The sequence below is a fragment of the Ranitomeya imitator genome, chromosome 3 (assembly GCF_032444005.1).
Source record: "Ranitomeya imitator isolate aRanImi1 chromosome 3, aRanImi1.pri, whole genome shotgun sequence".
Lineage (NCBI taxonomy): Eukaryota > Metazoa > Chordata > Amphibia > Anura > Dendrobatidae > Ranitomeya > Ranitomeya imitator.
This window is the reverse complement of record NC_091284.1, coordinates 278,855,458-278,869,131: the sequence shown is the minus strand read 5'-3', so window position 1 is coordinate 278,869,131 and position 13,674 is coordinate 278,855,458. Positions and strand designations below refer to the sequence as shown.

The window sequence follows — 13,674 nt, the reverse complement described above, 5'->3', positions numbered from 1 at the left end:
GCGGCACCCGCACACCACAGCACACTAACAAACAAATACTGACTGCCCAGGCTGGGTCGCCAGAGCTGCAATGACGCTACACATCCTGAGTCTGAGCACCTGTCAGTGAGTCCGGGGTGCATAGTTCAGTGACCTGCAGGCTGCGCAGCCATTCCAGATACAGCGCCTGCGCACCATAGTTAAATAATAGTCAGGCTGTGGATAACCATTGGGGTTGCCAGGGCTACTGAGCCGCCTCAGAACCACCGCCCAAATGGTGGAGCGTATACCTGGGGTGCCCAGCACAATACCCTGCAAATCGCAGGGACGCACTAAGTATAGCGCCCACATCGTAACGATCTCAAAGTAACTCACCCAAGCATGGTTGCCTAGGCTGCACAGGTGATACACGTCCAGCGCCTGCATATCTAAGCCGGCAGCACGGGACGCACTAGCATACCAAAGCACTGCAGATGGTATGACTCACCCAGGCAGGGTTGCCATGGCTACAGGAACGCCACTTATCCAGCGCCTGTGCACCAGAGTGTGTGGCCGGAGCGCACTGTACCCTCCGTGCTCGCGCACACATATGGTGGACAGGATATAGGTACGCAACATTAACCTACATGTATGCACCCACATGTCTGAACCACCAGCACTGGACGCACTAAATATAGCACCCGCACACCAAAGCACAGCGGCAATCAGGGTATAACTCACCCAGGCAGGGTTGTCACAGCTGCAGGAACGCCACTATAGCCAGCGCATGCACACCAGAGTATGTGGCCAAAGCGCACATCACAATATCCTCCGTGCTATCGCACACAAATAATGGACGGTATATAGGTGCGCAACATATACCGTAATTCCATTCATACGCCTGTACATTTTAAGCTGACAGCACGGGACGCACTACATATGGCGCCCGCGCACCATAGTGGAGCAGTAATCAGGGTCTGACTAACCCAGGCAGGGTTGTCACGGCTACAGGAAAGCCACTTAAACAGCGCCAGCGCATCTGCGTATGTGGCCACAGCGCACAACACAATACCTTCCATACTAGCACACACAAATGATGGACTGTGTGTAAGTGCGCAACATTACCTAGGTCTCCGGCGCTCTATAGATACAGCAATGATGCCACCCCAGAGCGCTACGGCTACCATTGTAAAGACATGAGGTTCTAGTGGACCGCATAAGATAACCAGAGGCATAATTCAAAACCAAAACCTTCTCATTGTGACAGGCAAAAGGGCCATTATTATATTCACAGATTACTCACAAACCAGTGCCCTAGTGTCACTGAGAACCATAACAGGCCCATACATTATTTCTGCAAAATGGAGTGGATCTAAACGATCCCATAAACGTGATGCTAGTAGATGATAAACGAGCACAAAACCATCCTGACCAACATTGCACCACATGAGCAAAAGCTGGGAAGATGGTAGATGACAAGTGGAGATCGTGATCCAACATATCTCCACGCATCACCACAAAATAGGCTCAACCCCAAAGTAATGTAGCAAAAGGAGTAAGCATACGACTTGAGGCAAATACGGCAGGTTCACGAAGGATATTTGTATCACACAATAACCAGATATAAGTAACAATACGGTGATTTAATATGACATACTATATAGCCCTGTATACAGAAAAATATTCAAATATAAACCTACTAAATCTCCAACATATTACAGAGAGAAAAATACTTATATTTAGAATAAGTTAAGCTAGCGCATAAATGGATTATAAATGAACAACTATTTGATACTCAGTCAACACCCCCACCTGGCACTTCAAAGCCAAAATGACAAACACAAATGGCAGGCTGTCTATGTAGGCAATGTGCCAAGGTGATTAACACATGTAGATATGAAAAATTCCCAACATATAGAACACCCATAACAAAAGACACAGCATATATAATAGGCCCTAAGATGGTAATAAGATGGGCCATAAAACAATGCAGAAATCAAGTCTGTTTGTAAAACCCAGTGAAAAGCAAGTCCTCGTTAAGACCATGAGGGCTACGACAGTTGAGTTCAAATATCCATCTAGACTCTCATCTCAAAAGTTCCAGAGAGATGTCACCACCTCTGATATTGGTTAGTACTCCCTCCAGACCTAATATCTTCGTGTCTTTCCACAGTGAATTATGTTCGGCCAGGTAGTGTGAGGCCACAGGCGTAAGTACCTTTTGCTTTGTCTTTACTGGCAGTCGTAATGTTCGAAAAGTGCTGCTGGATACGTCTTCTCAATTCCTGTGTAGTCTGGCCAACGTATATTTTAGGGCACGGACATACCAGAGCGTATACAAGGTTACGCGATTTACAATTGAAGAAGGCCTTAATAACAACCTGTGGAGGCAAGAAGAGTAAAGAGGTTAAATCACCAACCACTAATGGGCAGATGTTACAATTCCCACATGGGAATGTACCGGTAAGCCTAACTCCCCTATTGAGTCTCCTAGCAGGGCGCTGGAAATGGCTATGACTCAAGCGATCTCTCAAGTTCCTGGCCCTCCTAGCGATCAGGCTTGGCTGGGTAACAATGTGGGGGTGAAGCCTAGACTCACTACGCAGAATGCCCCAATATCTTGACAGGATGTTCCTCACATCCTGCCACTGGTTGTTGTATGTCGTAATTATCCCAAGTGGTTTCTCGGATGTCTTTTTTTGGGGTAGTAAGAGGCCCGCTCTGCTAGTTTCTCTGGCCGCAACAAAAGCCTGCGAAATTACCTTGCGTGGGTATCCCCGCTCGTGAAAACGCCTGGTCAATTTCCGGGATTGCTCCACAAAGTCCTCCGTTCGGCTACAGTTCCTCTTCACTCTGTAGAACTGTCCTTTCAGAATGCCTCTCTTTAGATGGTAAGGATGAAAACTTGTGAAGTGAAGTAGGCTATTTGTAGCTGTAGGCTTCCGGTACAGTGAGGTAATGATTTTGGTCCCACTCACACTCAATCTCAAATCCAAAAATTCGATGTCCGTTTGCGAATATTGTGATGTGAGGCGGATGTTCCATGGATTGTCATTAAGCATCTTGACAAATTCCTGACACTCTTCCAGGGTGCCTGTCCAGAGGAATGAAACATCATCAATATAGCGTAACCATTTGATAACATGTCTTGAGTATCCCTCTAGACAGTACACCCTGGTAACTTCCCACCAACCTAAGAAAAGATTGGCGTACGCAGGGGCACACCGAGCCCCCATAGCTGTACCCCTCACTTGCCTGTAGAAGGCACGGTCGAAGACAAAGTAGAAGATCCAATAAGAAAGAGTTGTGTCCTCTATCCCCCGACGTATTCTGGTCCAAGAAAAATGCAACAGCTTGGATGCCCAGTTCGTGGTTTATACACGTGTACAGTGATTCTACGTCGAGGGTCACAAGCCAGACACTGGGGGGAATGTCATGATCCCAATGGCAGGGGATCACTAAAGGACAAGCACAGATACAAACAGGCTCTAGGGCGATGGAACCTGAGCTGACCGCGACCCTGAACCTAACACACAAATAAAAGTAGCCGGGGAACGTGCCTACGATGATCCTAGACGTCTCACTCCAGCCGAAGATCTAACTTCCCCTATTAGAAGAAACACAGACCTCTCTTGCCTCCAGAGAAATACCCCACAGAAATAGCAGCCCCCCACATATAATGACGGTGAAATGAGAGGAAAGCACATACGCAGTATGAAAACAGTTTCAGCAAAATGAGGCCCGCTAAAGCTAGATAGCAGAGGATACAAAAGTGAACTGCGCGGTCAGCGAAAAACCCTTCAAAAAACCATCCTGAAATTACTTGAACTCATGTGCCAACTCATGGTACATGAGGAGCAATTTCAGCCCACTAGAGCAACCAGCAGCAAAGAATCACATATCTGCAGGCTGGACTAAAAACCAAATTAAGCAAAACACCAAAACAGGAAAATCCAAACTTAGCTTGACCAGAAGTTTCTAGGAGCAGGGAGCAGAGGTAACAAGACACATTGGATACATTGATAACCGGCGAGGAAATGCCAGCAAAGCCAGGTTAAATAGGAAACTCCCATATCCTGATGGAACAGGTGGAACCCAGAGACCAGGAAAGACAAGTCACCCAGTACCATCAGTAACCACCAGAGGGAGCCCAAAAACAGAACTCACAACAGTACCCCCCCCTTGAGGAGGGGTCACCGAACCCTCACGAGAACCACCAGGGCGACCAGGATGAGCCCTATGAAAAGCGCGAACCAAATCATCAGCATGAACATCCGAGGCAACCACCCAAGAATTATCCTCCTGACCATAACCCTTCCACTTGACCAAATACTGGAGTTTCCGTCTGGAAACACGAGAATCCAAGATCTTCTCCACAACATACTCCAATTCTCCCTCCACCAGCACTGGAGCAGGAGGCTCAAGCGAAGGAACAACAGGTACCTCATACTTCCGCAACAACGACCGATGGAACACATTATGAATAGCAAACGATGCCGGGAGATCCAAACGAAACGACACGGGGTTAAGAATTTCCAAGATCCTATAGGGACCGATGAACCGAGGCTTGAACTTAGGAGAAGAGACCTTCATAGGAACAAAACGAGAAGACAACCACACCAAGTCCCCAACAAGAAGTCGAGGACCCACGCGGCGACGGCGATTAGCAAACTGCTGAGCCTTCTCCTGGGACAACTTCAAATTGTCCACCACATGACTCCAAATCCGATGCAACCTATCCACCACCATGTCCACTCCAGGACAATCAGAAGGTTCCACCTGACCAGAGGAAAAACGAGGATGAAACCCCGAATTACAAAAGAAAGGAGAAACCAAGGTAGCAGAACTAGCCCGATTATTAAGGGCAAACTCGGCCAGCGGCAAAAAGGTAACCCAGTCATCCTGATCAGCAGAAACAAAACACCTTAAATAAGTTTCCAAGGTCTGATTAGTTCGTTCAGTCTGGCCATTCGTCTGAGGATGGAATGCAGACGAAAAGGACAAATCAATGCCCATCTTAGCACAGAACGTCCGCCAAAATCTAGACACAAACTGGGATCCCCTGTCAGAAACGATGTTCTCAGGAATCCCATGCAAACGAACCACATTCTGAAAAAACAGAGGGACCAACTCAGAGGAGGAAGGTAACTTAGGCAAGGGTACCAGATGAACCATTTTAGAAAAGCGATCACACACAACCCAGATGACGGACATTTTTTGAGAGACAGGGAGATCCGAAATAAAGTCCATGGAAATGTGCGTCCAAGGCCTCTTCGGGATAGGCAAAGGTGACAACAATCCACTGGCCCGAGAACAGCAAGGCTTAGCCCAAGCACAAACCTCACAAGACTGCACAAAAGAACGCACATCCCTCGACAAGGAAGGCCACCAAAAAGACCTGGCCACCAAGTCTCTAGTACCAAATATTCCAGGATGACCTGCCAACGCAGAAGAATGGACCTCGGAGATGACTCTACTGGTCCAATTATCCGGAACAAACAGTCTCTCAGGCGGACAACGATCAGGTTTACCCGCCTGAAACTCCTGCAAAGCACGTCGCAAGTCTGGGGAGACAGCAGACAAAATCACCCCATCCCTAAGGATACCAGAGGGCTCAGAATTTCCAAGGGAGTCAGGCACAAAACTCCTAGAAAGAGCATCCGCCTTCACATTCTTTGAACCTGGCAGGTATGAAACCACAAAATTGAAACGAGAGAAAAACAGTGACCAACGAGCCTGTCTAGGATTCAGACGCCTGGCAGACTTAAGGTAAATCAAATTTTTGTGATCAGTCAAGACCACCACACGATGTCTAGCACCCTCTAGCCAATGACGCCACTCCTCAAATGCCCACTTCATGGCCAAAAGTTCCCGATTACCAACATCATAATTCCGCTCAGCCGGCGAAAACTTTCTAGAAAAAAACGCGCAGGGCTTCATCACTGAGCCATCGGAGCTTCTCTGTGACAAAACCGCCCCCGCTCCAATCTCGGAAGCATCAACCTCAACCTGAAAAGGGAGCGAAACATCTGGCTGACGCAACACAGGAGCAGAAGAAAACCGGCGCTTAAGTTCCTGAAAGGCCTCCACAGCCGCAGGAGACCAATTAGCAACATCAGCACCCTTCTTAGTCAAATCCGTGAAAGGCTTAACAACACTAGAAAAATTAGTTATAAAACGACGATAGAAATTAGCAAAGCCCAAGAACTTCTGTAGACTCTTAAGAGATGTAGGCTGCGTCCAGTCACAAATAGCCTGAACCTTGACGGGATCCATCTCAATAGTAGAAGGGGAAAAAATATACCCCAAGAAAGAAATCTTCTGGACTCCAAAGAGACACTTTGAGCCTTTTACAAACAAGGAATTGGCCCGCAGGACCTGAAACACCTTCCTGACCTGCTGAACATGAGACTCCCAGTCATCAGAAAAAAACAAAATATCATCCAAATACACAATCATAAATTTATCCAGATATTCACGGAAAATATCGTGCATAAAGGACTGGAAGACTGAAGGAGCATTAGAAAGTCCAAAAGGCATTACCAAATACTCAAAATGGCCCTCAGGCGTATTAAATGCGGTTTTCCACTCATCACCTTGCTTTATTCGTATAAGATTATACGCACCCCGAAGATCAATCTTAGTGAACCATTTAGCCCCCTTAATGCGAGCAAACAAATCAGTCAACAATGGCAAAGGATACTGATATTTTACGGTAATCTTATTCAAAAGACGATAATCTATACAAGGCCTCAAGGAACCATCTTTTTTGGCCACGAAAAAAAAACCTGCTCCCAAAGGGGACAAAGATGGACGGATATGTCCCTTTTCCAAGGACTCCTTAACATAATCCCGCATAGCAGTATGCTCTGGCACTGACAGATTGAACAAACGACCTTTAGGAAATTTACTGCCTGGAATTAAATTTATAGCACAATCGCAATCCCTGTGAGGAGGAAGCGAACTGAGCTTAGGCTCCTCAAAAACATCCCGATAGTCAGACAAAAACACAGGAATCTCAGAAGGAGTAGATGAAGCGATAGAAATCGGAGGTGCATCATCATGAACCCCCTGACAACCCCAGCTTAACACAGACATTGATTTCCAGTCAAGGACTGGATTATGAGTTTGTAACCATGGCAGACCAAGCACTAGGACATCATGCAAATTATACAGTACCAGGAAGCGAATCACCTCCTGATGAACAGGAGTCATACGCATGGTCACTTGTGTCCAGTACTGATGTTTATTCATAGCCAAAGGTGTAGAGTCAATTCCCTTCAAAGGAATAGGGACTTCCAGAGGCTCCAGACTAAACCCACAGCGATTGGCAAATGACCAATCCATAAGACTCAGGGCAGCGCCTGAATCCACATAGGCATCGACGGAAATGGATGATAATGAACAAATCAGAGTCACAGACAAAATGAACTTAGACTGTAAAGTACTAATGGCAACAGACTTATCAACCTTTTTTGTGCGTTTAGAGCATGCTGATATAACATGAGCTGAATCACCACAATAAAAGCACAACCTTTTTTTCCGCCTATAATTTTGCCGTTCACTTCTGGACTGAATTCTATCACATTGCATTATCTCAGGTGACGGTTCAGACGACACCGCCAAATGATGCACAGGTTTGCGCTCCCGTAAACGCCGATCAATCTGAATAGCCATAGTCATAGACTCATTCAGACCAGTAGGCGCAGGGAACCCCACCATAACATCTTTAATGGCCTCAGAAAGGCCATCTCTGAACTTTGCAGCCAGGGCGCACTCATTCCACTGAGTAAGCACCGACCACTTCCGAAATTTTTGACAATAAATTTCTGCTTCATCTTGCCCCTGAGAGAGGGCCAACAAAGCTTTTTCAGCCTGAATCTCTTGGTTAGGTTCCTCATAGAGCAAACCCAATGCCAGAAAAAACGCATCCGCATTAAGCAACGCAGGGTCCCCTGGTGCCAATGCAAATGCCCAATCCTGAGGGTCACCCCGCAGGAAAGATATAATAATCTTGACTTGCTGAGCAGGGTCTCCAGAGGAGCGAGATTTCAAAGAAAGAAACAACTTGCAATTGTTCCTAAAATTCAGAAAACGAGATCTATCTCCAGAAAAAAACTCTGGGACAGGAATTCTAGGTTCAGACATAAGAGCATGTACAACAAAATCCTGTATATTTTGAACCTTAGCGGCAAGATTATTCAGGCTGGAAGCCAAACTCTGGACGTCCATGATAAACAGCTGGGATCAGAGCCATTCAAAGATTAAGAGGAGGAGGAAGTAGCCAGGCTGCAATAAGGCTAGGCAGCAAACTCTGAGGGAAAGAGAAAAAAAAAAAAAACTTCCTCAGACTACTTATCCTCCTACTTCAGCCAATACAATTAACACTTTATGGGCCGGTTATACTGTCATGATCCCAATGGCAGGGGATCACTAAAGGACAAGCACAGATACAAACAAGCTCTAGGGCGATGGAACCTGAGCTGACCGCGACCCTGAACCTAACACACAAATAAAAGTAGCCGGTGAACGTGCCTACGATGATCCTAGACGTCTCGCTCCAGCCGAAGATCTAACTTCCCCTATTAGAGGAAACACAGACCTCTCTTGCCTCCAGAGAAATACCCCACAGAAATAGCAGCCCCCCACATATAATGACGGTGAAATGAGAGGAAAGCACATACGCAGTATGAAAACAGTTTCAGCAAAATGAGGCCCGCTAAAGCTAGATAGCAGAGGATACAAAAGTGAACTGCGCGGTCAGCGAAAAACCCTTCAAAAACCCATCCTGAAATTACTTGAACTCATGTGCCAACTCATGGTACATGAGGAGCAATTTCAGCCCACTAGAGCAACCAGCAGCAAATAATCACATATCTGCAGGCTGGACTAAAAACCAAATTAAGCAAAACACCAAAACAGGAAAATCCAAACTTAGCTTGACCAGAAGTTTCTAGGAGCAGGGAGCAGAGGTAACAAGACACATTGGATACATTGATAACCGGCGAGGAAATGCCAGCAAAGCCAGGTTAAATAGGAAACTCCCATATCCTGATGGAACAGGTGGAACCCAGAGACCAGGAAAGACAAGTCACCCAGTACCATCAGTAACCACCAGAGGGAGCCCAAAAACAGAACTCACAACAGGGGAACCTCCAGATCTTGAAGCTGTGAAACAAGAAATGTTGAGTCTCTCACATATGATTTCAAAGTTAAAACATGAGGCTGGAGAAAAAAATCAACGTAGATGCACGGTCGCTCCTGTAACCCCCCAATGCCCGAGACAATAGGCCTACCTGGGGGGACCTGTAGCGACTTGTGAATCTTCGGGAGCATATAGAACGTGGGGGTCCTAGGATGGTGGGTAGTCAAAAGTTCTTTCTCCTGTTTATTGATGATGTTGCACATATACACGGTATCCAATAATTGATTTAGCTTGTCCTGAAAAACACTTGTTGGATCAGAGGGAAGAATTTGGTAACATTCTGCATTATGCAGTTGACGCAATGCTGCCTGTATATACAAGTCAACCAGCCAAATAACCAGGTTGCCCCCCTTGTCCGCCTCGCGGATAACAAAATCCCTATTGGAACCTAGTCTCGTTAGAATGGAGTGTTCATCTTACTTAAATTTCTACCCCTATTGGGATCCAATTTTAGCTGTTGTACCTCCCTGCATACAGCATCGAAGAAGCATTGTACTGCCGGGCATAGTGTCAATGAAGGGGTAGCCTGGGAGGGTAATCTCCCGGTAAATCTCCATCTAGTTTGACCTACCTCCCCTTCCTCCAGCAGATCCAATAGGTCCCTCAATATCAGTCTGTCCAACAAACGAAGGTCATCCATGGCCGAAGGGCGATGAAAAATTATTTTAAATGTGAGCTGTCTACAAAAGAGGTAAACATCTTTTATAAGTGTAAATTTGTCTAGCCCACTAGTGGGGCAAAAGGAAAGGCCCTTTTCCAGAACCGAGGTTTCATCATCAGAGAGAACATAGTTAGACAAATTTAAAATTTTGTAACTTACCATCCACTGGAAGGGAGTGGGGCTCCATCTCTGAAGTTAACGTTTCCTGTTCTGCCGTGTCTCCCGATGGTAACGAGGAGACCACGCCTTGTAGTTCTTTTTGCGCTTCCTTTGGGTAGTATCTCTTCCTCCGGCCCCTCCTACCGCGCCTTCGGTATCGCTTGGTTCCATGGATAAAAAATCGTCACTAGATGGAGCATCAATTGCTGTGGAGGTATTGGCCATCGGAGGACCCGCAGACAAACCGGATCTCTTATTTCCCCTGTGGGCCCATTTGAAAGCGCGCCCACTTTTGAAATCCAATTGATCTCTCCTGAATTTGTGTTTCTTTTTGGCTATAACATCTTTCTCAAAGGTGTCTATAATAGATTTAAGTTGAACCTGGAATGGGTCCACCATTGTTTTTTTGTCAAATTTATCCAGTTTGTCCTCACTCACTTTTATCTTGTCCCTTAGAGCCCTCAAGGCAACCTGATCATGTTCTAGTAACATATCTATGATAATATAGGAACATTTAAGTAGACGGATTCCCACACATTCTGGAACCCATCCTTTACCTCCCAAGCTGGGAAGATTTGAACCCTCAAGCCTCTGGGAAGTAGCCCAGCCTTCTTATACTCTTGCAAAGTTTTAACGTTCCACCAAGATTTGGTAAGAGCTTTATGTAAATTAATTATTTCTTTGGTTAACAAATGGAAATCACCATCAACAGCGCCACCAGAAGCCACTGCCGGGCTGTCATCATTAAAAATACCAACCGCCTGGTTACTCCATGCAGCTTCTCTAGCTGCCAGATCCATCATATAACACAATATTCAATATCAAGCCCAAATGCTATCGTATACAGGGCAAAAACCGTGTGCCAACACCTAGAAAATGCGGTAAACAGAAGCCGCATATACACCAACCATAAAAGAAAAACTAAGAGGGGGCACCACGGTTATTTCTATTTAAGTAGCAGGTCCTGCTTCCGGATAGCACCCCTGACGAAGCCACCTGTTGGTGGCGACACGTGTTGGGTCTTTCTGCTGCCCACATTTGGACTCTGTATGCACACCCGGCCTGCACACTGCTTTTTTGGGGCTCCTCTGGTTATTGTGCCTTTTAGTATGCTCACTTTGTGACGTTTATTATCTGCTACCTGTATTTATCGCTGGCATGGCTTTGGGTTTGTGTTCATTTCACACGTCATACAGCCTTTTAGGCCATGTATACCAGGTCTGACTCACTGTTTTGTGTGCAAATATATGTGCCTCTTCAGGACCATGAGTACTTTGTTATCCATTGAGTAGGGTGTGTATACACAGATGCTCTGAGTACCTATTGTGCTCTGACCCCTCTGAGTTCACTACAGAACTTTTAGCCATCATTACTATATCTTTTGGGGTTTAGCAGAGCTGTCTATGTAGGCACGGTGGTATTAGCCACCCCTTTCTACTATTATATGTGGCTTATATCGCTCTGTCCTGTGTGGGTTGTAGCCTTATTATGGGTTGTTTGTATTAGTATGTTTTTAAATGTTTTTACATTATTTGTGCTTTGCTACTTATACATATTGTCTTAATAAAGTTGTGTCTTTACCAGTGCTTTATCTTTATTTGTGGTGATCCCCTTACATGAGACCATCTTTGTTTCTTTTGCTCTATTATCTGGTTCCTATATATTTGTCTCGGTGTGATCCCAATTACCGTGGTGCCCCCTCTTAGTTTTTCTTGTAGGGAAGAAAGAATCTGTAGCAGTAGGCAGTGATCGACTGTGTCAAAAGCAGAGGACAGGTCAAGAAGGAGGAGGATGGAGAACTGTCTGTTAGCTTTGGCTGTGAGTAAGTCATTAGTAATTTTTGTCAGGGCAGTTTCGGTGGAGTGGTGGGGGCGGAAGCCAGATTGGAGGTTGTCAAGGAGAGAGTTAGATGAGAGGTGGGAGGAAATTTGAGCATGGACATGCTGCTCAAGGAGTTTTGAAGCAAACGGGAGCAGTGATATGGGGTGGTAACTGGGCATAGCCATTGGGTCAAGGTTAGTTTTTTTGAGGATGGGTGTGATGGTGGCATGTTTGAAGTCAGAGGGGAAGGTACCAGAAGATAGCGATAGGTTGAAGAGATGGGTTAGGGCTGGAATGAGCATGTTAGTGAGGTTGGGAAGCAGGTGGGAGGGGATGGGGTCAAGTGCACAGGTAGTGAGGCGCGATATGGAAAAGAGGCGAGTAAGCTCTCCTTCAGTGATGTTGGAGAGGGAGGTTATTAGGGAAGGGCAGAGGTCTGGTATATGGAGTGGTTGGGGTCGTGGAACAGTTAGGGTTTGCCTTGTTTGGTCGATCTTGTTTTTGAAGTAGGTGGCAAAGTCCTCGGAGAGATGAGGGGAGTTGGAGGTGGCATTGGTGGGCAGGGGAGGGAGGTAAATGTGCTGAATAGTTGTTTTGGGTTGTAAGATAGTGAAGATACAAAATTAGTGAAATAGGTCTGTTTAGCGGAGGTGAGGGCTAATTTAAAGTCAAATGTAGCTTGTTTGAAAGCAGTGAAGTCGTCTGGCAGGCGTGTTTTTTTCCAACGCCGCTCCGTGGATGCTTGTCGAAGTTTTTTTGTGAGATTGTTATGCCAAGGTTGCCTATTGGTTCATCACACTGTGCCATGCATGAGAGGGGCGACTGAGTCTATGGCTGATGTGAGGGTTACATAGTTACATAGTTATTAAGGTTGAAGGAAGACTATAAGTCCATCTAATTCAACCCATAGCCTAACCTAACATGCCCTAACATGTTGATCCAGAGGAAGGCAAAAAAAACCATGTGGCAAAGAGTAAGCTCCACATTGGGGAAAAAAAATTCCTTCCCGACTCCACATATGGCAATCAGACTAGTTCCCTGGATCAACGCTCTATCAAGGAATCTAGTGTATATACCCTGTAACATTATACTTTCCAGAAAGGTATCCAGTCCCCTCTTAAATTTAAGTAATGAATCACTCATTACAACATCATACGGCAGAGAGTTCCATAGTCTCACTGCTCTTACAGTAAAGAATCCGCGTCTGTTATTATGCTTAAACCTTTTTTCCTCCAAACGCAGAGGATGCCCCCTTGTCTCTGTTTCAGGTCTATGATTAAAAAGATCATCAGAAAGGTCTTTGTACTGTCCCCTCATATACTTATACATTAAAATAAGATCACCCCTAAGTCTTCGTTTTTCCAAACTAAATAGCCCCATGTGTAATAACCTATCTTGGTATTGCAGACACCCCAGTCCTCCAATAACCTTGGTCGCTCTTCTCTGCACCCGCTATAGTTCAGCTATGTCTTTCTTATACACCGGAGACCAGAACTGTGCACAGTATTCTAAGTGTGGTCGAACTAGTGACTTGTATAGAGGTAAAATTATGTTCTCCTCATGAGCATTTATGCCTCTTTTAATGCATCCCATTATTTTATTTGCCTTTGTAGCAGCTGCCAGAAACTGGCCACTGAATATGAGTTTGTCATCCACCCATACACCCAGGTCTTTTTCATTGACGGTTTTGCCCAGAGTTTTAGAATTAAGCACATTATTATACATCTTATTACTTCTACTCAAGTGCATGACCTTACATTTATCCTCATTAAAGCTCATTTGCCATTTATCAGCCCAAGCTTCTAGTTTACATAAATCATCCTGTAATATAAAATTGTCCTCCTCTGTATTGATTACCCTGCAGAGTTTA

General features: G+C 45.5%; 1 protein-coding gene across 1 annotated transcript; it reads right to left on the bottom strand.

The window, feature by feature from the left end:
• Positions 1-1,418: 1,418 nt before the first annotated feature.
• Positions 1,419-9,395, bottom strand: LOC138672049 (uncharacterized). The gene is made up of 3 exons (XM_069760126.1): positions 9,255-9,395; positions 2,721-3,052; positions 1,419-2,339 (listed from the first exon to the last, which is right to left on the bottom strand). The coding sequence occupies exons 1-3, from the start codon at positions 9,364-9,366 to the stop codon at positions 2,136-2,138; spliced, it is 648 nt and encodes a 215-aa protein (XP_069616227.1). The 5' UTR covers positions 9,367-9,395; the 3' UTR covers positions 1,419-2,135.
• Between the last annotated feature and the right edge of the window lie 4,279 nt (positions 9,396-13,674).